The 25,771-nt window shown below is 42.9% G+C and overlaps 1 protein-coding gene across 7 annotated transcripts in view; it reads left to right on the plus strand.

The window, feature by feature from the left end:
* LOC128350855 (interleukin-1 receptor-like 2) overlaps window positions 1–25,771 on the plus strand; it is a 109,238-nt gene that overhangs the window by 19,710 nt on the left and 63,757 nt on the right. For 6 of the 7 annotated variants that reach the window (XM_053309656.1, XM_053309654.1, XM_053309655.1 and 3 more), the window contains 6 exons: window positions 12,701–12,764; window positions 16,675–16,894; window positions 17,825–17,996; window positions 19,599–19,767; window positions 21,484–21,549; window positions 21,674–21,767. In XM_053309656.1, the coding sequence (XP_053165631.1) occupies window positions 12,704–12,764; window positions 16,675–16,894; window positions 17,825–17,996; window positions 19,599–19,767; window positions 21,484–21,549; window positions 21,674–21,767 (782 nt within the window). In that variant the 5' untranslated portion in view covers window positions 12,701–12,703. The remainder of the gene's footprint in view (window positions 1–12,700; window positions 12,765–16,674; window positions 16,895–17,824; window positions 17,997–19,598; window positions 19,768–21,483; window positions 21,550–21,673; window positions 21,768–25,771) is intronic. The other variant, XM_053309661.1, reaches the window with a different exon arrangement.

Consider the following 25,771-nt stretch of genomic DNA (forward strand, 5'->3'; position numbering starts at 1 on the left):
AGTTTTTGTTATTCCCATTGACACTTCTAGGTATATGCTCCTCAAGCCACAGATTCTTTCACCTAGCAATTTTCTTTCCACAGTTCATAACCTTCAAGACTTCATCTTCAGTCTTTGCCTGAATGGCAATTCCTTCCAAGTGAGCCTCTGAGAGAGTTATCATTGCATGTCTTGGATGTAAAAATGAAGCTATTAAAACTAGTGGGAAGTTTGATGGTCTTGAGTGACACTTTACTGCAATCCCAGGGTTGGCAGAACAGAAAGAGATAATTAAAAAAAGAAAAGAAAAATATCATCTTAGAACAGTAGCTGCAACACAAACATGTATGGTATAGCTATTATCTAGATATAGAAGGAAAAACCTTGTATGTTTGGATTACAATCAATCAATATTTATTTCAGTTTTAGACCAGCATAAGAACATTTTTTTAAAAATGGGAAAGACATAAGATTCAGGCAAGGGGTAGGAAATACAATATAAAATATAAAACTACTGTTATGGAGCTATATAAGTGTAGGGTAGTAGTGAGGTGGAGTAAATGTAAAAATTTGAAATATATCTATGGGAGAGAAGTCTAGAGCCTAGTAAACAGTAGAGCAAACCGGGCTCAACATATAAAAGTACTTGAAAAATAGTTAAACGTAATTATGGGTGTTTAAAGGTACATAAAAGAGATTAAAAGTACGTGATTAAAAGGAGGTTACAATAATTTATGTAAGAGTAGTGGCTGAGACTGGATTTATGTAGGCTCAGCCCGCAGTCCCTCTAGGCAGAAGCTGTTGGATTCTGCACGCTGCAGCACAGAACTTTGCAGTGTTGTGCATGATGGTGGGTTCTTCATCTGAGAGCAGCAGCAAGGTGTAAAAATTACTAGAGTGACCAGGATGCCTGTGAAGTACTGGTGAGGTTGGTGTGGCTATCTCTATAGAAGGGGCAGAAGAGGAGAACATGCGCTGTGGTTTCGACCTACCCTGTGTCACAAGGACATAGTCTCTCCGCAAGTGGGATCTTCCTGAACCTGCCTTCTAGGATGGGAGGGCGTGACAGCATGCCAAAGTAAAGGCCCTCCTGTGGGCTGGGTCTTCCAGTAGTGACAGATATGCAACGGGACAGAGGAGGTATCTCAGACTTTCCAGTGTGCCTAGGTTTGTTTGGCGTTCTATGTCCATTGTCCTTTCTTTAAGCACAGATTTGGCCCGGTTGTATTCCACAGCTAGTAAGAGGGGCGAGGGAGAATCCCAAGCTTGATAGTTTGATCTGAATAGCTCTTTCCCAAGAGGATAGGAAGAAGTCCTGGAGAGTAAGGGGGGCCAGTCCATGAGGAAGGAGAGCTAGTTTTACCCCATAGATAAGGATGGCCAGCCATACTCTAGCCTCCATTTCCATCATTCCTGTCTTTGGTTGGAGAGTGGTATTCGAAACACATCGTGGGATTTGGAGGGCACCTCTAAAAATTTTGGATTGTACCAGTTCCAAAGGGGCAAAGCTATTGGGGGGACAATTGTGCTTTATAGAAGAATTGTGCCAGCAACTTGGCTTCAAATAATTTGAGTGACGCAGGGATATAGAGGCCTCCTTTGGCCCGGAGAAATTTCAAGATGGCAGAGGAACTCTTTTGTGCGGCGAGAGCAATGTGTTCTCTATAGTACCCAGAATGAGTACCCAGAATGTTGGGGGCAATATGCTAAAATCATTGTAAACCGCTTAGCGAGCTCCGGCTATAGAGCGGTATATAAATGTAAGTGCTATTGCTATTGCTATTGCTATAGGCCCTTCTGGAACCTGAGGCATACAGGACCACCCCCAAGTACCTAAAAGAGATGACTTGCTCAATCATATGGCCATCTATACTCCAGGAACGAGTCTTGGGTCTTAGCGAAGGCCATGATTTTAGTTTTAAAGCTGTTCATCTTTGCAGAACTGAACTAGAGCCGCCAAGGCTCTCTGTAGCCCAATGGGAGTCCTTGAGAGGAGTGTAGAGCAGGGTGGAAATACATCTTTCAGCCAACTTGGGGGGATGGAAGTCTGGCATGTTTAAGTGGCTTACCATATCATTGATGTAGAGGAGTGAAGTAGAGGTTGATTGATGTAGAGGTTGATTGATTGATGTAGAGGTTGAAGAGGAGTGGGGTGAGTATACATTCCTGTTTGACTCCTTTCCGGGTTGGAACTGGATTCTAGATGTGGCCTTGAGGATTGCACCTGACCTTAAGGGATGTGCCTGTGTCCAGGATATGGATCAGGTAGAGCAGGCGTCCATCAATCAGGGAGGTTTCCAGCTTCTCCCAAAGCTTGACTCTTGAAATGGAGTCGAAGGTGGCCTTGAGGTCAATAAAGGCTGTATGCAGGGAGGTTGCACTCTTGGTGGAATATTTTTCAATGAGATATTGTAACACTAGACATTGATCAACTATAGATCGTCCCTCCCTGAATCCTGCTTGCTCTTCTGTGAGGAGATTTCCTTGAGCTACCCAGTCCCTAAGTTTCCATTGCAGGTGTCTTGCACAATTGTGTTGAGCAAGCTAATGGGCCTGTAGTTGACAGGGTCCTCTTTTCTGCCTTTCTTGAATATGGGAACTACAATGGCTAGTCTCCAGTCTCTAGGGATGCATCCATGTGAATCGGTGTGCCAGGACTGGTGCCCAGCACTCTGGATTGTTTTTAATAAGCTCCAGGGGGATAAGGCCCCCCGCCGGGGCCTTCCCGGGTCTCAGGTGTACAATAAGGCTCTTAATTTCAGATATAGACACAGGTGGCCACTTGGGCAAGTCTTCCCTAATTTCTATATCTGGAAGGAGGCAGCCTCAGTCGGCGGAGTCTTCATAGAGCCTCTGAGAGTGATTTCCCCAGACCTCCGGTAGGATGTGACTGTCTATGTATGTCAGACAAGCTTTGGAGAAACTTGTCATAATACTCCAGAACATGAATGCATCATTATGAACCCCACCACCCATTGAGATCATCAGGAGAAGTCCATCTGCAGTTGCCACTGGCTCGTCTGGTGGCCACTTGGGGACAGGCCTTCGCTGCTGCCCCAGAGCTTTGGAATGCACTCCCTGCTGAAATAAAAGCCTCCCCATCTCAGACAACTTTTAAAAAGTCTTTAAAGACACATCTGTTCACCCAGGCTTTTAATTAAACAGTGTTTTAATAGTTTAAACATTGTTTTAAAATATTTTAAAATTTTAAATTGTTGTAATGTGTCAATCAATCAATTGTTTTAATCAATGTTTTAACTTTTCTGTCATTTATTCTGTTTTAACTAAAGTTTTAACCTTTCTTTTGTAAACCGCCCGGAGATGTGAGTTTGGGCGGTATAGAAATGTGTTAAATAAAATAATATTTTTTTTAATTGTGCAGTTAATGTGCTTGTAGCACTCACGTATTCTCTCAAGGTTGTGTTTCCATGTTCACATCTTGTAAGCGCTCAAAGGAAAATATTTTGGGCTTGAAAGAAGGTGATGAATTTAGTATGTGTTGGGAATAACTGAAAAACTTCTTAAATATTTCTTTTTTTAAATGATGAGTAAAATGCTTCTGAAAACAAGTTTTTGAAATATTGCTTTACAGGGTCCTTACTCCTTAAAAATGCTTTCTGGTAATGATGTGTTCTTTATTGCAAGGCCCAGGAAGTTATCCAGACATGGCTTTATGCCGCGGGGTATCCGAGGAGTGAATCTATTCGCAGCAGAATTGCGGTAGTTTAATTTGGGGATTAAATGGACTGTTCACACAGCGTTGCATCTGATGTGGCTCCTCTTCTCATTCCCTGAGGATATTTTCTCTGTGTGCTTTCCAACAGCTTGCTCCGGATTTTTTCTCTGAGCAGTCAAATCCCAGAGGAAAGTGAGGAAGAAATATGCCATGCCTCAGTATTAGTTTCTGATGGGGGGGGGAGGAGGAGGAGGAAGAAGAGAGTGAGTGTTCTCTGCGAGATGGGCATGTGTCTATATGGGGGCAGGCAGATCCTGGGTGGCACTAGAGAGTGGGTGGAGGAGTGGCTGTCTTTCATTTCCCTTTTTTTGGAGGGGCATTCATAGTCTGAGTTTATGTATGCTTGCTCAGGAGTAAATCCTGTTAAGCAATATGGGGTTTATGTCCTACGTAAGAGTTTTTAGGATTGTAAACCTCAACGGGGTGCGATGCTGTGCGTGAGTTTGGGAATAACGAGAATGATGCTACCTGCTCTGGAGGGGCTCTTGCTGCTAATGAAGGCAAGCCTGGGAAATGTGGTGCAAGGTGATGGCAGATGGATGCCCCCCCAGGTGTTAATTGGAGGAATGAGAAAGAGCAAAATGGGATGCTACAGAGCTGTCTAGGTTGGACAGATAGGTGCTTCCTGAGGGTGTGGGGTGGTTCTCCTTTGCCTGGGATGCATGGCACAGATAAACCTACCCTCCCGCCCATGCTTTCCTTTCCTCCAGCAAAGAGCGGGCTTTGGTTTTAAGGGAGGCTTGTACGTCTGAGGGGAGTGGGTTGCCTGCATGCCATTCTGTTGGCTACAGCAGTGGTGACCCATCTGTGTGACAGCAAAAATAGATTAATGGGGGGTTCTATCAACCTGTCACAAACCAGTGCTTGCAACTGCAAATCACTCAAAGAGCAGACCATACCAAACATAACTGTCAAACTCCCCTTCATTTAGCCTTGTGGAAGATGTGACAAGTTGCTAAGCAGCGCCCCCTGCTGACATTTGGCATTTTGCTAATTCACCCATGGTGTGTGTGTGTGTGTGATTTATTTTGTGTCCAAATTACCCCAGATTCAATTTGTATTTGCTTTGATTCAATTCAGATTCAGACCACTTAACAAGGTCCTAGGGGCACCAAATTTTGGGTGATGGATAGGTCCCCATGGGTGCCACCTACCACCCAAATTTCTAGACAGCGGGACACTTGTTTGATTTTAATGAATGTTTTTAGTTTTTACTGATTCTGAACATTTCCAGCATAGGAAAAATGGGGATTCGAAGTTGCCATATCCCAGCCATAAGCTGGATCTCCAGCTTTCTTTCTTTTTTAAAAAAGCTAAGCTTTAGCCCTGGTAGAAAGGGAGTTATGGAACAAAATATGTGGTCATTATTTTTCAAGAGTTTGGATTCTTTGGTGTATAATAACTTTTCCTCATAATGAATTCCTATGAGGATTCATTGCACACCTTCATTTCTTCTGTTCATTTTGACTGTCACTGGACTGTGCCAGTTGTCAACTGCCATGTGCCAACTACACTCTCCCCACCTGCAAGGCAGTGAGGTACTCATTTTAATTTTTAGGAATATTGAAATGTTTAGATTCTTTGGTATCTAATAACTTCTCCTCATAATGAATCCCTATGAGGATTCATTATATGCCTTCATTTCTTTTCATCTTGACTATCATTGAATAGTGCCAACTGTCAACTGCCATGTGTCAACTACCCCCCCCCCGCCGCCACACACACTGGGGTACTCAGTTTATTTTTAAGGTATTTTTGAAGTGTTTAGATTCTTTGGTGCCTTCATTACACACCTTCATTTCTTCTGTTCATTTTGACCCCACTGTTTTGTAGATGGGGGTGGGGAATTAGTGGCATCCTTTGTTCCAACTACCCCTCAACCCACAAGCCACTCAGTTTATATTTTAGGAATTTTTGAGGTGTTTAGACTCTTTGGTGTGTAATGAATCCTCATAGGGATTCATTACGAGGAAAGGCTATTAGACACCAAAGAGCCTAAACACTTGAAAAAAATCCTAGAACATAAACTGAGTAGTAACCCACTGCCTTGCAGATGGGAGTGGGGTGTAGTTGGCACATGGCAGTTGACAGCTGGCACTGTCAAAAATACAGTCAAAATGAATAGAAGAAATGAAGGTGTGTAATAGGGATGTGCAAAAAATTTCGGGCACAGAACGATCTGTGCCCGAAACGAACAATTTCGGGTGATTCGGGGCCGAACCGAATCACCCCCGATGTCCCCCAATATTTTTCGGGCACGAGACGAATCACCCGAATTTTGGACCCGAAAAATTCGGGTGATTCGGTTCATGGTTGATTTTTGGCGATTTTAAAAAGTTTTAGTGACTTTGGGGCAGTTCGGGGGCATAGCATGGGATCTGGGCAAAAGGAGTGGGGTGGGGTGGTAGTGCCTAATGGGTGCAGGCTACCACCCCAATTTCAGGGGGATTGGGCAAAGGGCTGATTTTTGGTAAATTTCTGAAATTTTCATGTCTTTGGGGCAGATTGGGGCAGAAAGTGGGGCCTGGTGCAGAATAGTGGGGTGGGGTGGTAGTGCCTAATGGGTGGAGGCTACCATCCCAATTTCAGGGGGTTTGGACAAAGGGGTGATTTTTTGAGAATTTTTGAAGTTTGGGTGTCTTTGGGGCAGATTGGGGGCAGAAAGTGGATCTGCCCCAAAGGAGTGGGGCCCCAAAGACACCCAAACTAGTGTGTAATAAATCCTCATAGGGATTCATTGAGGGAAAGTTATTATACACCAAAGAATCCAAACACTTGAAAAATAGTGACCACAGATTTTGCTCCATAACCCCACTTCTACAAGGGCTAGAGCTTAGCTTTTTAAATAAAAGATTGGAATCTGGGGAAATTAATAGGAGAGATCCGAATCTCGAATCCATCTGAATCGAATCAGGCACGATTTGATTTGGACTAGAATCTAGCCAATGGACCAAAGGGGTGATTTGTTTTTTCTCCAAATCACCCAAATAAGCTAGATTCAGGTGCAAATTGATTTGTACCCGAATCAGTTTGCACATTCCGTGTGTGTAAGGCCCTGTCCTGCGTGCACGACAACCGAGCCTCCCTCATTGTCGGCACCCGGAGCAGAGCCCCCTCAGATGATCTCGTCAAGCGGGCAGCAACCCTTGGGAGCAGGCGGTCCCTCAGGTATCCCGGGCCCAAACCATTAAGGGCTTTAAAGGTCAAAACCAGCACCTTGAATTGGACCCGGAAACACACTGGTAACCAGTGCAGCTCTTTCAAAATAGGTGTGATATGATCACACCGGGCAGCTCCAGATAGAACCCTAGCTGCCCCATTTTGCACAAGCTGCCGTTTCTGGATATTCTTCAAGGGCAGCCCCACGTAGAGCACGTTCCAGTAAACCAGCTGTGACGTGACTAAGGCATGGGTAACTGTGGCCAGATCTGCCTTCTCAAGAAAGGGACGCAGCTGGCGCACTAGTTGAAGCAAAGGCACCCATGGCCAACGCCTCCACCTGAGCTTCCAAAAGCAGAGCCGGGTCCAGTAATACCCCCAAGCTGCGTACTTGCTCCTTCAAGGGGAGTGAAACCTCATCTAGAACAGGTAGAATCACCTCATCCCGATTGGCTCTCCTACTGAGCAACATTACCTCTGTCTTGTCCGGATTCAGTTTATTAGCCCACATCCAACCCATCATGGCCTCCAGCCCCCGATTCAGGACATCCACCGCCTCCCTAGGATCAGGTGATAAGGAGAGATAGAGCTGAGTGTCATCTGCATATTGCTGACAACTCAGTCCAAGTCTCCAGATGGCCTCTCCCAGCAGCTTCATGTAGATGTTAAACAGCATGGGGGACAAAACCAAACCCTGTGGGACCCCACAGACCAATGGCCATGGGGCTGAGAAGTAGTGCCCCAGCACTACCTTCTGGACCCTCCCCACAAGAAAGGATTGGAGCCACTCCAACACAGTACCTCCAATTCCTATACTCAAGAGGTGGTCCAGAAAGATACCATGGTCGATGGTATTGAATGCTGCTGAGAGGTCCAGCAGAACCAACATGAACGCACTCTCCCTGTCTAGTTACTGGAGAAGGTAATCCACTAGAGCAATCAAGGCAGTTTCAGTCCCATATCTGGGGTGGAAGCCAGATTCAAAAGGGTCCAGATAATCTGTATCATCCAAGACCCTCTGCAGCTGGGATGCCACCATATGCTCTATCACCTTGCCCCAAAAGGGAAGGTTAGATACAGGTCTATAGTTTTTCAGGTTGGAAGGATCAAGGGAGGACTTTTTAAATAATGGTCTTACCACCGCCTCCTTGAGGCATGATGGCATCCTGCCCTCCCTTAATGAAGCATTAATGATCACCTCCAACCCTCTGCCTGTACCCTCCCTGGCAGCTTTTATTAGCCATGAAGGGCAAGGGTGAAGAGCACACGATGTCGCCTGCACACTGCCCAGGATCTTGTCCACATCCTCAGGCCACACCAATTGAAAATAATCTAACACAGCAGGACCAGATGGTACCAGAGGCATGTCTACTGGAACTGCCAAAACTCTGGAGTCCATCAGCACGGATGCAAGTGACTTTATCTGCAAAGTGGCAAGCAAACTGATCACAATGGGCTGTAGATGAAGCCTCCCCCATTACCTGGGGGGATGTTTAGAGCAATGTTTTTGTCACATGAAACAGCTCCGCTGGTCTGAACTGAGCAGATGCAATGGAGGCAGAGAAAAAACATCGCTTCGCTGCCCCCCCCACCACGGAATGGTGATATGTAAACAGCTGATATGTTAACTCACTGATATGTAGCTGATATGTAAAACTGATATGTAAACTCCAGCTGATATGTAAACTCACCTTCCATTCTGGAGGAGATGCAGGCTAAAAGCTATGTATGTAAAAGTCCTAAGAGGCAGTGGTGGCTCCCATTGACTAATTGTCCCTAATTGTTTGTTGGGCCTATGTGAAGCTTGAGCTGAAGAGAAATACTCCGCAAGACCTCCATGGCAGAGTCAGAGATGTGGGTTTCCCAGAAAATTTTGAACTGGTGAAATGTTCACAAAAAATTCCCAGAACATTTCTCCCATCATTTGCTTTTTCATTTAAAAATTACTGTATCATTTTGCCTGATGCCCTGAATAGATGGTAATCTGATTTGTCATGTTGTTTGACCTATTTATGCAGTCGAAACAAAACACACATCTCAACCAGAGGCGTAACTATAGGGGGGGCAGGGGGGGCATGTGCCCCGGGCGCCATCTTTTTTGGTCACATGGGGGGCGCCGCCATGACAAAAATAATTTTTTTAAATTTTTCTTTTAAATTTTTGTTAATACAAATGTTTCCTGCTCAGTGCAGCAGTGCTGCAGCAGTCAAGGGAGCGCGTCGGCGCCCCCTCCCCCACGAGCAGTCCCTTCCGCGCCGCCCGTGCCCCCCCATTGCTTTGCTGGCACCTGGCGGCTAGTCAGTGGCCTGGCTTGGCGGCGGCGGTGGGCGCTTGTGAGGAAAAACCTAAGTATAATGTAGTATGTTGGGGGCGCGGGGGGCGCCATTTCAGTGCTTGCCCCGGGCGCCGTTTTCCCTAGTTACGCCTCTGATCTCAACCATATTAATTTCACCTCACTGTATCTCTTTTTTCCAAGTAGAATTTTTAGAAATGGAAAACTTTCCAATGAAAAATATAAAATGGGGAAACTTATGTGTGGAAAGATTTCCACGTCTCTGGTCGCTGTGCAGAGGCGGTCATACCCACTGTGCAATGCTGTACTTTCCCCAGTGCTAGTGAGGCTCTTTGAAGGGAAATGGAATCCTCGCAAGCCACAGTGCCCACTTGGAAGGTGAACATGGAGCACAGGAATGTATAGTTCTTCCCAGCTCTTCACGCACACCTTCTAAGACCAGTGCTTGACAGGGCTCTGTTTCTCTTAAAGTCACCCCAGCACTGTGCATGCTGGGGAAAGTGCAGCACTCACAAAGGTCAGCATAGTGGGAAATGGCTCTCACACTGGATTTGATCTTCACTGAAAAACAGTGAAGATCACTGACGTAAACTATTTCTGCATTTTACAGTTTCTGTACTGAAGACATGCACAACGGTCAAATTCTCTCAAGTGGTTCATATTCCTTTATCTTCTGCAGCATGTGAAACAAGCTGATCTATGTTGGATAAAATAGACACCAAATAAAGAAACAAGTTAATATGTGAATGAGTGGAGAAGCTTGTTTCAGTCCATGCAAAACCTTCATTTCTCTGAAGTCAATGGAAATAAATATAATTCTAAATTGATCTTTTTGAAATTGATTCTATTTTGAGAAATAAACTTGATATGTTTCAAGACTATGTTTTTTTCTATATAACATTGTGTTTTTCATGTGATTAATTTTATTCACACTTACTATGACACAGTACATGGTGATACGTTACTGAAGAGCTCAGTGTTACATGATTTAACTCAATATCAAAGTACCCTGATATTCAACACTGGGACTGTTGACAAAACATTCTCTTCATTTTCCTCCAGAGAGCAGGGATGTGCATGACCCTGTTCAGAGACCCTTTTATGGGTTTCCGGACAGGTTCGAAAACGGGGCGGTTTGAAGGCAAGGGGATAACATTAAGGGCAGCGGACGGTGCATTTACCCCCCGCCCCATCAGCTGCATTCCCCCTGCTGGCGGTTGCTTAAAAACTGGTCCAGTGGGGCGGCAGCATACCTGCCTGCTTCCCTGTTCGCTCCTCAGACCGGAAGTGACCAGAAGTCGTGTGGGCATGGGCATGTCGTGCTCACTCACATCGGGCATGCATGCACATGCTACTTCCGGTCACTTCTGGTCCGAGGAGCAGACAGGGCAGCAGGGAGATACACTGCCACCCCCCGGACTGGTTTTTAAGCGAGTGCCGGTGGGGGGATGTGGCGGGCGGAAGTAAGTGCACCCTCCCCCACCCTTAATGTTACCTCCCCCCACCGTCGAACTAGTCCCCGCAAGTTCCATATACATCCCTACCAGAGAGTTGATTTGAAAGAGGGATTGTTGTTTGTGCGTTGTACACCCATCCTATCTTGCCACTGGTAAACAGATGTAGGTTTTTGTATCACTGCTTGTAACTGGATAATATTGACATTATCTAGTTCAGGGCCATCCTAAGGCTCAGGCCATCGCCTGCCCTGGCATTGCCTGCCTGGCCATAGCCTCTGCCACAGTAACACTATGGAGGTGGTGGGCAGGAGGTTGGGCAGGAGGGTGGTGGGTCTGCCCTGGTTGCATATGAAAGGGAGACTTGATGTGTGAGCACTGCAAGATATTCCCCTCAGGGGATGAAGCCGCTCTGGGAAGAGCAGAAGGTTTCAAGTTTCCTCCCTGGCTTCTCCAAGATAGGGCTGAGAGAGATTCCTGCCTGCAACCTTGGAGAAGCCGCTGCCAGTCTGTGAAGACAATACTGAGCTAGATAGACCAATGGTCTGACTCAGTATATGGCAGCTTCCTATGTTCCTATGAGGGTGAGTGGGCAAAGGGGAGCATGTGCCTGGCCTTGCCACTGCCACCACCACTGCTTTATAGAAGGGGCATCAAGGAGGGTGGGCCATGGGAAACATCTGGCTGTTTGCCTTCCCTCCTCGCTGCTATCTCCACTTGCTGCTAAAGCAGCAGGTAGAGGCAGCAGCTAGGAGGGTGGGTGAGCCAGTGGGTGTTTCCATTACCCATCTGCCCTCCTGCCCTCACTGCTGCCATGAAAGCATGAGCAGGGTGGATACCATGGGGAGGTGTCGGAGGGTGGCCTACCCTAGGTCCCACGTGACCCAGGCTGTCACTGCTAGGCATGTAGCCAGTTTGTGGTTCTATGAACCAGTTCATTCTGGTTCAGCCCAACCTCAGTGGTTTGAGGGCAGCACCGGGGGTGGGGGTGGTGGTAAGTGGCACTTTTACAAGTAAGGAAGCAGGTCCTTACCTGTTTGTCTGCCACTCCAGCTGCTGCGGTGGCTCATGCACAGAAGCTGGGAGTGTTGGCTGCTTGAGGGAGCACCACCACAGGAAGTTGCCTTAAGTGGTGGGCATGCAGATAAGGACCTGTTCAATGTTTTTAAAGGTGCTGCTCACCACCCTCTTCCAGAGCTGTCCTTGTACTGCTGAACTGGTTTGTGGGTGGGCCGGACTAGAACTATCCAGTTCGCGGAACCATGAACCTGTCCAAATTTGGCCTGGTGCATGAACCTTGGTTTGAGCACGTGCCTAGTCACTGCCCTGCCTGCTTTTCACCCTAACCAATGATTATTTTGTTTAATGGGCAGGCTAGACCTGATCTACTATGGCATAGAGAAACCAAAATTGAGAAACCAAAATTTTCCTTTTGTTTAATACAGTGTTGATGTGTTTCATCCTGACCCCCTCCCATGCTCCCCAATTTTATAAATGGGGAAAACTATGATTTTGGTACTTTTTGGCTGCAGAAGCTTTCTGTCTTTAAGATGAGGTAGTATATTTGTAAATACCGACTGAATAAAGCTAAGTTATTCATATTTTAAAATTTCCTAAATATACCCAATATGCTGGTTATTATACCTAATGTGTTTTATGTTCTTAGAGCAGTAAAGTGAGTTTAGATCTGTTGAGATAATTAATATTGCTTTAGATCTGTTAAAACAATATGTTACAATTATTCTTGGGGAGAGGAAACATTTTTCCTCCCATGACTTCAAATTCCTCAAAACGGTATATCTCTAACAGCGACTGGCCCAAGGTCAGCCAGTGAACTTCATAACTGGATGGGAATTTGAGCATGGGCCTGTCCAGTACCTGAGTGGCACTTGATGCATGATGTCGCTCAGGTTCTAGGAGGATTGGGCAGGCTTCATTTAACTCTAGAAAAGTTTATTTTGTGGAGTTACTTGAATTATACAGAACATGAAGTGCATGCTTTATGAACATGTTGTCTGTAGTATGGCATTTTAGAAAGGCAATGTTAACCTGAACATGTTTTCATTCTTTTACCGGCAGAAAATGATCACTGTGTTGCGACTGGCTTTCTGGATCTATTTCACTTTTTCTGCATTTAGCTTTTGTAAGTCACACATTCTTTTTGTATCAGAAAAAGTTGATATTACTTTCCTCACCATGAATATCTTATATTTACATTTTCAAATATATTACAAAACTATCTGTACTAGTTAACCAATTTCACATGAAAAACTGGTTTGATTGCTTCAGTTTCCAGTCCCTTTTTGTGGGTCCTAACTTTCCTGGCAATCGGTTTCATGGGATGACCCCTGGTTCTAGTGTTGTGAGAAAGGGAGAACATTTTCTCTCTGTCCACTTTCTCTACTTCATGCAGAATTTTATAAACCTCTACCATGTCTCCCTGTAGTTGCCTCTTTTCCAAACTAAAACCCCCCAGATTCTGTAGCCTTGCCTCATGAGGAGGGTGCTCTAGGCCCCTGATCGCCCTCTTCTGCACCTTTTCCAGTTTTACCATGTCCTTCTTAAGATATGGTGACCAAAACAGTACACAGTACAGCAAATGTGGCCACATCATAGATTTCTATGAGGGCATTATAATAGCATTTTTATTTTCAACTCTCTTACTAATGATCCTGAGCATGGAATTTGCCCCTTTTCCCACTGCTGTGCACTGAGATGACACTTTCAATGAGCTGTCTACCATGACCCCAAGAGCCCTCTCTTGGTCAGTCACCGACAGCTCAGACCCCACCAGTGTATATGTGAAGGTAGGATTTCCCCCCGTCCAATATGTATTACTTTACACTTGCTTACATGGAAACTCATTTGTCATTTTGTTGTGTACTCCCCCAGTTTGGAGAGATCCTTTTGGAGCTCCTCACAATCTGCATTCCACTGATCTAAATAGTTTAGTGTCATCTGCAAATTTGGCCACTTTGCATGGTTATCCCAACTTCTAGATCATTTATGAACAAGTTAAAGAGCACTGGTCCTGGTACAGATCTCTGTGAGACTCCACTTCTTAATTCCCTCCATTGTGGAAACTGTCCATGTATTCCGATCCTGTGTTTCCTGTCCTTCAACCAGTTACCAATCCACACATGAATCTGTCTCCTTAACCTATGACTGCTAAGTTTGCTCAAGAGCCTTTGATGAGGAACTTTGTCAAAAGTGTTTTGAAAGCCCAACTATACTATTGTCAACTGGAACATTTATATCTGCATGCCTGTTAATTGTATTTTCTAAATATTGTAAGCTGCTTTGTGAGTCCTCATGGCCGGAAAGATGTAATTAAAAAAACTGATGATGAAAAACCTTTCCTCCTTCAGTGATGGAAAAATAAACCAGGACAGGGTTGTAAATGAATATAAAATGTCACTCTTTCTCACAACAAATTCCTAAGACTAGCAGATTCCATCCTCCCCACCCTTGGTCTTTTGCATAAAGCAGGGGTGCACAACTCAAGTGTTCATGTGGCCTGGAATGAACCTAACTAAATAAAATTTACTGCAACTTTTTAATGCCAGAATTAATAATATCTTTCATAAGTGTGAGATGTTGCACTTTACAGCATAGTCAAACACCCCCCGCCACTGAAATTCAAAAGCTTGCAGACGGAATAAAGGTGATCACCCCTGGCTCTGGAGTTGGGGGGAAAAGGCTGATAGGTGTTTGGCTGCTGTGTGGGGCACTACTACCAAACTGGCAACACTCTTTGCCATCCTCCTCTGCTTTGGGGCAGGAAAGGGAAGTGAAGGGCATGCCTATTCAGGTAATGTGACTGAGCACCTGTCTACTGGGCACACTCTAGCTCCATGCCTCCTTTCCCTGCGTCTAAGCAGAGAAGGGAGGTGGTGAGGGTCCTCATCTGCCACTCAGCCACAGTTCCTAGATCACTTTGGTCCGGTGGCAGCTGAACAGGCTTGTTATGTGCATGCGTACACACACACACACACACACACAGAGCCTTTCTTGGGGTTCCTTGGCTGAAAGCCACTAGAAAAATCCCTCTCATCTCAAAAACTAATGATCCAGGCAATAGTGATCAGGAAGCCTCTCATAGAAATCCAAATCAATTAGAAAAAATATATATAGATATATAAACATCTCAATAAAATTTGTAAAAGGTAATCATTGAAATAGTCTCTGAGTATCCAACTTAGAAGAATACAATCCATCCTTTTATTTCAAAAATGTCAGGTTGCCAGTAAGATGGCAGAAGTGTAGATAGGTGTTCTTATCTGGTCACAGTGTAACATTTTAATTAAAGGATGAAATAGTCTATCAAAATTCTGGCATCATCTGCTGATCTGTCTTGTGCTTTTGCCAGAAGTGTTTTGTCTATGTAGAGTCTTCTGTGCTGGCTGGCTGGCTGGCTACATAATTAATTAATTAATTAATTAATTGCCCTAGGTGCAATTCCAAAACAGCTTGAAGAGCACCTCAACACCATAGGGGCCACAGAAATCACCATCAGCCAATTACAAAAAGCAGCTTTACTGGGAACAGCCTATATTATACGACGATATCTATAATAATAACAACAATATTGATAGTAAAATTCAGCCATCCCAGGTCCTTGGGAAGGACTCGATGTCTGGATAAAACAAACCAGTCAACAACACCTGTCTGACTGTGTAAACAAGAAATAATAAAAATACTATGTGAATAAAGAATAATAATAAATAAATAAATAAATAATACCACAAATGTATGAATATAATGTTTGACAAAAGACCACTAAAGAATAAGACAATAAGATAAAATATCCTAATGAAGGCTGGTGACAAATATAATATTGATATATATTTCCATATGAATACTCAAAAGTTGGCTGAATTGCAGTAACTGAACTAATTATATATCCAAAACAAAACATCCATACTGATAAACCTTGATAAAGACGAATGTCCTATCATATTATTATTATGATAGTCTTTATCGAGGTTTATCGTATGGGTGTTTTGTTTTGGATATATGTAAGCAAGAGGAAAGGGGGCTGGAAATAAGGAGTGAGTAGGGCTCAGTTTCTCTGGCTTGGATTCAATCAGAGCCAGAGAAGAATGAGTTTGGGGCAGATTTTCTTTGCCTCATAATGGAGCCAAGTAGTACTAGTATGACAAGCTGATATTATTAGCTCCATCAGTGTCTTTCCTTGCAAGGCCCAGGCCCCAGTGATGGTTTCTATCAACTCTTAAGCGTGACTCCCTAATTGTCTGTTAGACCTGTGTGGAATTTCAGTTGAAGCCAAATACTCCACACAGCCGTCCTGCCACCATCCATAGGCAACCATACTCAACATGCAGTGCTGTGCTTTCCCCAGCCCTGGTGGGGCTCTTTTAAAGGAAACCGAGCCACCTTGAAACACGCATACATGAGAAACATGAGAAGTGTAGTCCTTCCAAGCGTTTCCCTCATAGAGCTGTAAGGGGAGAACACTGGGAAGGTCTATACTTCCCAGCGCTCCATGTGTGCCTTGCAGGATGGAAGTTCTCAAGAGGGATCTGTTGCGCTTAAAGGGCAAAGTGCAGCACTGCAGTGAGGTCAGTGGAGTGGCAAATGGCTCTCACATTGAAGGTTTTGCCAAAGTGGCCCCTGCTTGAAAAATAGTGAAGATCACTGAGCTAGATGATTATAACCGGCATCAGTATCACTAATTGTAGAATGCAAAGGAGAAAGATGGGCTTGGCTGAGATGAAACTGGAAGCAATAGAGGATGATGGGTAATTACCCTGACAGCTGCAAGTATCTCATTTTTAATAGACAATGCCAGGATATTTGCAAATTCTGGTTACAGTCATATGGACAAACAACCTATTTTCTCTGTATGAACGATACAGCAAGCTGAATAACCTGAATCTTGCTTAATCCTTGTTCAGGTTCAGAACAATATTTGTTATGTGTGAATGTATTCCATAATGAACAGATACAACACTGACCACGAGACTGTACAAATATATGAACTGATCAGTACACTTTTATGTAAATGTTGTCTGTCTCTTTTTTTTTTTAAGGTGTACAATTTGACACATATATACTTGCAGGAGAGCCTGGGTATCTTCATTGTCCATTAAAATCTGCACAATCTAACTACACTGTGAGTTGGTACAGAGAAGGTAGTAATACACCAGTAACTACAAATAACTACTCCAGGGTCCATCAGCGTGGGGACTTGCTTTGGTTTATCCCTGCAAGCATGGAAGATTCAGGACATTATGACTGTGTTGTGAATGGGTATGTGCAGTGTTTAATTTCTGATGAAATGAAGCAGTTGAAAATACAATTCTGTAGATCTGACTGAAGATTTAAACTCTACATTTGTTTAGGGTTCTGCTTCTCTGACACTTTAAGGCTTGGAGTTCTCTTTGACTCCTTGTTGCATCTGTATTGTCACTTTACAGTAACAGCTATGGGTTCTCCATCTGATAAAGGCTGTAGTCCTTTTTTCTGTTGCAGACTCATCAATAAAAATCATGACTTTGACATTTGGAAACACAATGGCTATAATTATTGTCTCTGGCGTAGTTTTCTGAACTGCTCAGAAAACTATACCAGAGATGACAATTACAGCCTTCATGTCTCCAGATTTCAGATCTCACCTAATTCAGAATGTAATGGAAGGAAATGCTTTTGAAATAATTAAGACTGGTTAGTAAACCGTTTCACACCTCTTGGTTTGCCTCTGGTCCAGTGGATGCCTCTTTCTTACCTTTTTCTAGAATAATTTCTGGTATCAGTGTGGGTGCAGAACCGGAAAAATTGGGCTTTAACATAGAAAACTTAGGTTCAAACCTTTATCATTCCCACAGATATGAATGTTAGTAGATGACTTTGAGTGAGTGGTTAACTGTGTCTAACCTAATGCACAGAGTGGTTGAACTTTAAAGCCACCCCATTAAGTAATATTTTGCTTCATGGGATGAAGTGAAAACACCCCTTGAAGTGAAACATGGTTTCTGAGCTTAGAGAAGGGTACATATGTGGATATAATGCATACATTTAAATTATTTATGTTCTATCCGATTGTGTTAACAACTGTTATATAACATTACTTAAACTAATTCTGACATTTTATGAGCACTGTGAAACATGAAATGCTGATGTGCCAGTATCGTGTATGTCTTTGTTCCATAGTACTTAACTGAGGTCCTTTTCCCATTACAGTAATTCAGGAAACAAGTTGACCCTATTCGTTTGTGAGAACAATGATGACTTCTGTTTGAATCAATATATGATTTATCCTCAAAAGATTTCCGCAACCAGTGGGAAGTTGGTTTGTCCCAATATTGAGAGTTTTACAAATAAGACTACTACATGTGTTTTGCAGTGGTATAAGGTAGGTGTGTGTTTCATTAAAGAAATTGTGTTTTGTGTAGAATCGTATTGACAGCAAGCAGAGGGGAAGAGTGAGATATCTTTCTGAACAGTGTTGATAATACTTACTAACATGTTTAAGTAATAAGTAGTTTCTGTACTAAAGCTTTACCAAACATGTTTGCCCTGAAAGACTGCAGCTATCTTTTAAATTTTATATTTGACAGTTTGTCTCGAGCCTGGTCAAAGCTCAGGGATAGTCATTTCAACCCACCTACTCCCCAAAAGTACACAAAAAACATTTTAAGGATGTGCCAACACATTCTTGGCACATCCTTCCATTGTGTGGGAAAGGCAATCATTGGAATTGCCTCTCTACAAATGCTGAAAAAGTCTGATTAAACAGGGTTTTGCAGTGTGTGTAGAGGGACAATTTCGATGATCATCCCTCATGCGCAATTGTAAAGGATGTGCCAAAAACTTATTGGCATGTCCTTTAATGAGTGGGCATGTTCTCGGCACAGTCCCATCATGTTTGCATGTAGGGGGTGTGCTCATGTGAGCTGGCCCTTGGAGTCTAATGGGAATAGGAGGGTTGAAATGATCACCCCTGAACTTTGATCCAGGCTTAGCACCAAACTGCCAGCCAACAGACCCCAGAACCGGAGAACCAAGTGGCAGCACCAACTGAGCCCAAGTTCTTTCAGAGTCCCTTCCATGCCTAAAACATAGTGTTCCTTGGTACCTACATGCTATCAAAGACAATAGGCAGAGATGAGGAGTGTGAAACTCCAGACCAGAAAGGCTGCCCCTTTTTAGACTCCTCCTTTTCTAGGCAGGAAGGTAGCACCTGAGAAGGATTTACAGTCTAACTTGAAAATCCGGTTCCTTTATTTGCCTCAGTATGCTTTTAGTATGATCAAACCCCAAACCCAATGACCACCTTTTAAAAGTTTAAAAGTTATATTCAAAAACTTGAGGCACATTGATTGATTGATTGATTGATTGATTGATTAAGTGCCGTTGACTCGGTGTCGACTCTTAGTGACCACATAGATAGATTCTCTCCAGGATGATCTGTCTTCAACTTGGCCTTGAAGGTCTCTCAGTGGTGCATGCATTGTTGTTGTAATTGAGTCCATCCACCTTGCTGCTAGTCATCTTCTTCTCTTTCCTTCAGCTTTTCCCAGCATTATGGACTTCTCAAGGGAGCTGGGAGCATTACTGACATGAACTCTGGGAACTGTAGGTTTTTCTTTTTTTAATTTCTCCTTACCCACTGACCAGGATGAATTAAAAAACCCAGAGCAACGAAGCAACAGGAGAACAGCTTAGAACAATCCTGTGTTTTAGCCTTGGTGGCGGCGGCTACTAATACTGCTGCTGCTCCCCTACCCCACAAAAAGACAAAATACTTTTCCATTTCTAACTAGTATGAGAGTTGCTGTATTTTATGAATATTCTGCTATGTGTGGAGATACATCTTTACTTGCAGGTGTGATGTAAATCTGTATTCTGATGACTGTATTTTTCCCTTTTATTTTGTAATCTGTGTTTGGTATTTTTAGCTCCCAAGGTTATCCACAAGACGCTATTGTAATAATATTTGTTCTTATTACTTTAGGCAGACAGTCCTGGATTGCTTGAAGATAAAAGGATTTGGAAATTTGATGATTTTCTTGCAATTAATAACATAACTAAGAAAGATGAAGGAATCTATGTGTGCCAAGCAACATATATCTATATGGAAAAAGAATATACTGTTTCACGGGCCATTAATCTAACTGTTTTTGGTATGTGTGTAATATTCAATTATATCTTTGGCTTTGGTGCTTGGTAGCTGATGATTTAGGCTCCTATTTGTATGCCACAGGATGCAGATATCTAATAATGCGGCTAATTTGTCATCATACACCTTGTCAAAATTTCCACTCTGAACAGCAGGATGTCCAGCAGTTGTTTTATTGCAGTCCTCTGTTCCATACTGCTTCCAGGCAAGTTGAAGCCTGAAAGTGATGTTTGGATCTGGCTGTTCATCTAAGGAGAGTGTTATAAGTGTGCCTAAGTATAGTTTCTGAAATTTCCATTTTGCTTTTGAACATATGGGTATAAAACTACTCCTTATTACATATATATCTTGCATCAACAATATCTTGAAAGTAGAGTGTGCCTTCAGGCTGAATGAACAATGCTGCCCAAAGACAGTATTTGGTCACAATGCATTTGCCATCAAGAACTTAGAGCAGTTTTCGGAGTAGTGTTCTGTGTTTGCGGATAGCCAATCCTTGCTGGAGCTGCTGTATGCGAACAGTACCCACCAGTCTAGAATCTGATTCACTGGTATATCTGGGAAATGTTAGTCTGCACATAATGTTTCACATGAGTGCCAAGTTTTATAATCTTTGTTTTGATTGTTAACTGATTTTAATGGTTTTGTTTTAATTGAAAACCTCCCTGAGCTATTTTGGAAGGGCGGCATAAAAATTGAAATAAACAAATAAATAAATAAATAAAATAAAGTTGCATCTTACAAAAGCCATCTGTGAATTTAGAATATTCCTGTTTGAAATAAAATAGAATGGCTGTTAAATGGCTCTTAAAAATCTGCCACAATAGAAGAGCCAGCGTGGTGTAGTGGTTAGAGTGCTGGACTAGGACCGGGGAGACCTGAGTTCAAATCCCCATTCAGCCATGATACTAGCTGGGTGACTCTGGGCCAGTCACCTCCCTCTCAGCCTAAACTACTTCACAGTGTTGTTGTGAGGAGAAACCTAAGTATGTAGTACACCGCTCTGGGCTCCTTGGAGGAAGAGCAGGATATAAATGTAATAATAATAATAATAAAAAATAACAACAACAACAACAATAGTATGTGGTTGAGTGGCCATATACCGAACTTTGAGAAGTATCCAATGGATCCAGTTCTGCAGACTGATGGGCATCTCATGCTGGTGAAATGCTCACCATTACACTCTGTTAGAGAGCCTGAGTGGGGTGGGAACCATTCTGTATGCCATCTGCATGCCTGCTCATTGACAAGCTGAAAATTATTACTCTCTTCTATGTTAGAAGATTTTAGAAGATTTTGTGTCCCAGAAGGGAGGCAGTGGGAAGAAAGAACGTGTGGTTCCACATTTTAATCATGGTTCACCGGTCTTATTATCTCTGTTTAGGCCTTAAAGCAGCTACAATGAAAATTAAAAGTTTTGAGTGGGTTTTTTTTGGGGGGGGGGATAGGTAGAAGGAGAGAATTAGGACATCTATATAATCTGAAAAGATTAGGATCCAGTTTTAGATATGGAAACACTTTATTCTCAGTCTGTCAGTAAACACTTCATATCTTAATATACATCAACAGCAATTCAAGTTTCTGTTCTATTTAATAGTAATGAAAAAATTGTTCAGTAGCTGATACCAACCAATCATAACAAGAGAACTCATTTCTAGAGCTAAAAAATGTAGATGTCTAATAGTTTAAGAAAAGATTTTGTTGTGACTTTTCCCCTTAGTTGTTGAACCGATATCACCACCAGAAATCATTTATCCAAGAAATAATTCTATTGAAGTAGGCATTGGTAAGCATCTGCTCTATTTTAATATCAAAATATATAATTGATAATATTTAATATCGGTATTTTTGCCAACGTGCTAAATAGGTTTTTAGACCTTTCTGTATGCTCATTCTTCCACTGCCTGTAGGATCCAGTGTTGTCATGGACTGTAACATAACATCATCCATAGCAGATATATTTGTATCCTGGGACGTCAGTACATACAAACAAGTATATTATGAGTAAGTAATACATCAGCTTTCTGTAAGTATTTGACTTAAACTCTTTTCAGGTTGAGACATTAAAATGGCTAAGGCAAAGTAATGCCACAGAAGGTCCTCATTCAGATGCAGCAGAATAATAATAGAGTAATCTGATGAGACCTATGCAATATTCATTCACTCACTCATCTATCTATCTATCTATCTGTTTAAACTTTCTTGTATACCGGCTCCTCCAATGTGAACAATAACAATAGCAATAATTTTTTTTTTTTAAGATCAAAGGGCAGAAGCCAGGTTTTGAGAAGGGCCTTGAAAAACCACTAAGGAGGGGGCTGAACAAATCTGGGGGGAAGGGTGTTCCAAAGAAGAGGGGCAGCCACAGAGAAGGCCCAGGCACCATACACTACACCAGGGCCTGGGGCACTAAGGAGAGCTGAGAAGACCTTACAGGGGAAGACCTATGCAATAGTTACGGGAAATCTATGTTTGTTGGTTTCAAAGTGAAGTTCATTTTTTTTCTTTTGTCTTTCAAGTATCCTACAATAAAGTGCACCTGTATTAAAAGGTTGAGGGTGTTAATGCACTTGAGCTTTGTGGACCTGTTTAAAACTATAGCTGCTTTTCTCCACTTACATTCAGGCATACTTACTTCAAAATATTTTGAGGGAGTGGGCTTCTAAGATTCAAGATGTCATTATCAGGTGGCCACAAACATCAGCTTGGAGCATTTGTTTGTCTCCTAACCTCCCACTCACTCCAACATATGCCCCAACCCCTCCACCTTCATATTTCAAACAAATGCACCATCTGCATCCCGAGTACACTCCCAACACACTCATAACTGTGAGATCCAGTCCCACCATGACACCACAGCAATATGATATGGATTTTCAAAGCAGACAGTGGCTTTATCAGACTGAATGAAGCAGGCTTTATCTAGGCTAATAAGCACTTGGTCTGATTTTATTGTGTTTTACTCCTTTCTAATTTTTACCCCCCACCACAAATGTATTTATATACTAGCCAGATTCCCTCTGCCACAGGGCTAATTCCTACCCTCTATTTGTCTGTTTTGCCCCTGCTGTGCTTCAGTTTGGTGGAGAAGGGATTTCAATAGCATCCAGATTCTCCTTGGTCTCCACCATGCTCTTCCAGGGAGACTTGGCTGTCACTCTGGTATAGCCACCTCCTTCTCAGTGCTGACTGCCTCCATCTTATAGGGCACTGCTCCCTGCCATGAGAATGCTGACTGCCTGTTGGCCTGTCCTTCCCCTGCCTAATTCCTGCCTGGTCACATCAGCTGTCGGCAAATGCCAGGCAAATGCCGAAAAATGAGACAGCCTGGTGCCAGTCCCTAACAATACCTTCGGAATTGTCCTTCAACATGTAGAATGAGATGTTAAGTTCCCCACTTAGAAGTCTTCCAAAGAATCCCCACTTAGCAATGAAAGCCACTGGGTTCTCTGGGCCAGTCACCTATCTCTCAGCCTAATCTACCTCACAGGGTTGTTGTTAGGATAAACATAAGGATGTATTCTGCTCTGGGCTTCTTGGAGGAAGAGCGGGATATAAATGTAAAAAAGATATATAAATAATTAAGTAAATAATAATTTAGTAAATTGACATTTACCTGAGATGAAGTTCCATTGAAGTCAGTGGGAATGATTTCCGAGTAGGCATGCATAGATTGTAAAACACTGAGATGCACTTAGAAAGATACTCTCCTACAAGCTGTGCTGAAACTTTTTTCATTTCTCACAAGGTAAAAAAAACTGTGCAAGAAATGTTGGCCATTTCTAAATGCTTGCCCTATTTTTCTCTTTTGTGAGTTAGAAGCTTCATCAAAGAAATGGAGAGAACTGTCCAGCCCTCAAAAGAAATGCTTCACCACGAAGGGTCCTTTCATGACGTAGTCCCATAACATGTAGACTGGCCCCAAGTCCTTAACAGAGCTGTTTACCTTTGACTGGAAGAGTTAATGCATCATTTGTTGGTGTAATGATCCAGTGGCCACTTGCATCACCCTAAGTGGGTCTCCCTGGCTAATTTTTTATTGCACCAGAAGCTCCTTTAAGGGAAATAGAGTCCTCTTGAGCTGTTGCACCATGTTGGAAGGTGTACATGGCATGCTTGGAATTTTAGCCCTTTCCAGTGCTTTCCTCATAAATTAAAGTGTGCCGTCGAGTCAATTTCGACTCCTGGTGCCCACAGAGCCCTGTGGTTGTCTTTGGTAGAATACAGGAGGGGTTTCCCATTGCCATCTCCCACGCAATATGAGATGATGCTTTTCAGCATCTTCCTATATCGCTGCTGCCCAGTATAGGTGTTTCCCATCATCTGGGGAACATAGCAGTGGGGATTCAAGCCGTCCACCTCAAGTTTGCTAGTCAAGTCATTTCCCCGTTGAGCCAATACATGGCTGTTTTGCCTTCCTCGTAGAGCTCTTAAAAGAGGTCTCTTTCTTTCTTAAAGGGCCCTCCTTGTATTGAGAAAAGTAGGAAATGGCTCTCACATTGTAGGATTTTTTTTTTTTAACCAAAGTGCCCTTGTTTGAAATATAGTGAAGTTAATGGATATAATAACTATTCTAGGAAAATATAGATTCCCTCTTGGATGCATTTTGGTTTTAGGCCATTACCATAGGGTGCCATTCTTTTCAACAGTATCTGGTGGTGATCAAAATTAGAAGCCTTTCTACTGCCAAGAATGTCTGTGGCAGTTTTAGTTATCTCAGCAGACCTCTGGTTTTCCCTGGTCTAAGGAATTTGGATCTTGCAAAGGCAAATTGCAAATGCTGAAATCTGAAAAAACAACACTATACAATTTCCCTTCATCTGTCACCTACAGATGGGGAAGAAGAGTCCTACAGCTTAATGTCAACCTGACTTGTGAGATGGTAATCTCTAGGACCTTTTCTGGTCTTTGGTAATCTCCAGGACCTAATCTTTTCTGGGATCAGTGGCCAAGTGGTTTTTATGATACCTGGAAGTTTCTCACACCTCCTCTGGAATGTAAGGTGTGTTCACATATCGGGCAGATTTACCCTGAAGTCCTTGCGAGCTATTGAGGAGCACTTCACATACAATTCGGATGTTTCACTGCATATTAGAGTGCAGCCCGATTTATATCCAGGGTAAAAAAAATCCATTTTTTGCATTGGGATTTTGGGATAACTATGAGTTTGCAGTAAAGCCTTGAAGAAAACCCGCGGTAAAGCCTGCTGTGTGGAGAACTACCTGTAGAGTGTGGACCAGTGAGAGTTGTGCAGAAATTTACTCTGGAGTTTTCAGGCCACCTTGGAAGGATTTTTTTTTTTAATCTTGAGATTGTCATAAGGCTAAGCATGAGCAAGTCAGGATGGCGGTGGCAGTGCAAAATTGTGGAGACTGGGCACTTGTGCTGCTGTTAGGGTAAGAAATGAATATTCAGAGTCTCAGTCCATGCCTTTTATTCTTTAATTTATCAATCAAATTTGTAGATTGCCCCAAACTTCTGTGTCTGGGCGGTTTACAACAACATAAAGCAAATTAAAACAAAAATGAAGACTATAAAACAATTTAAAACCACCATTAAGTTAAAAGGCTTGGGTAAAAAAAGAGAGTCTTTTAGGGACTTTTAAAAAGTTGTCAGAGATTGGGAGGCTCTTATTTCCGCAGGGAGCATATTCCAGAGTCTCGGAGCAGCAACAGAGGAGGTCTGTCCATGTGTAGCCACCAGATGAGCTGATGACAACTGCAGATGAACCTCTCCAGGTGATCTCAATTGGTGATGGGACTCATGGTGAAGTTCTCTTAAATACCCAGGGCCTAAGCTGTTTAGGACTTTATGGGTTATAACCAGCACCTTGTATTTTGCCCGGAAACTTATTGGTAGCCAGTGCAGTTCTTTTAATATAGGAGTAATATGGTCTCTTCAAGATGACCCAGAGGCCAACCTGGCTGCCACATTCTGTACCAACTGCAGTTTCCGGACTACATACAAGGGCAGCCCCCCCATAGAGTACATTGCAGTAATCAAGTCTG

The sequence above is a fragment of the Hemicordylus capensis genome, chromosome 3 (assembly GCF_027244095.1).
Source record: "Hemicordylus capensis ecotype Gifberg chromosome 3, rHemCap1.1.pri, whole genome shotgun sequence".
Taxonomy (NCBI): Eukaryota; Metazoa; Chordata; class Lepidosauria; order Squamata; family Cordylidae; genus Hemicordylus; species Hemicordylus capensis.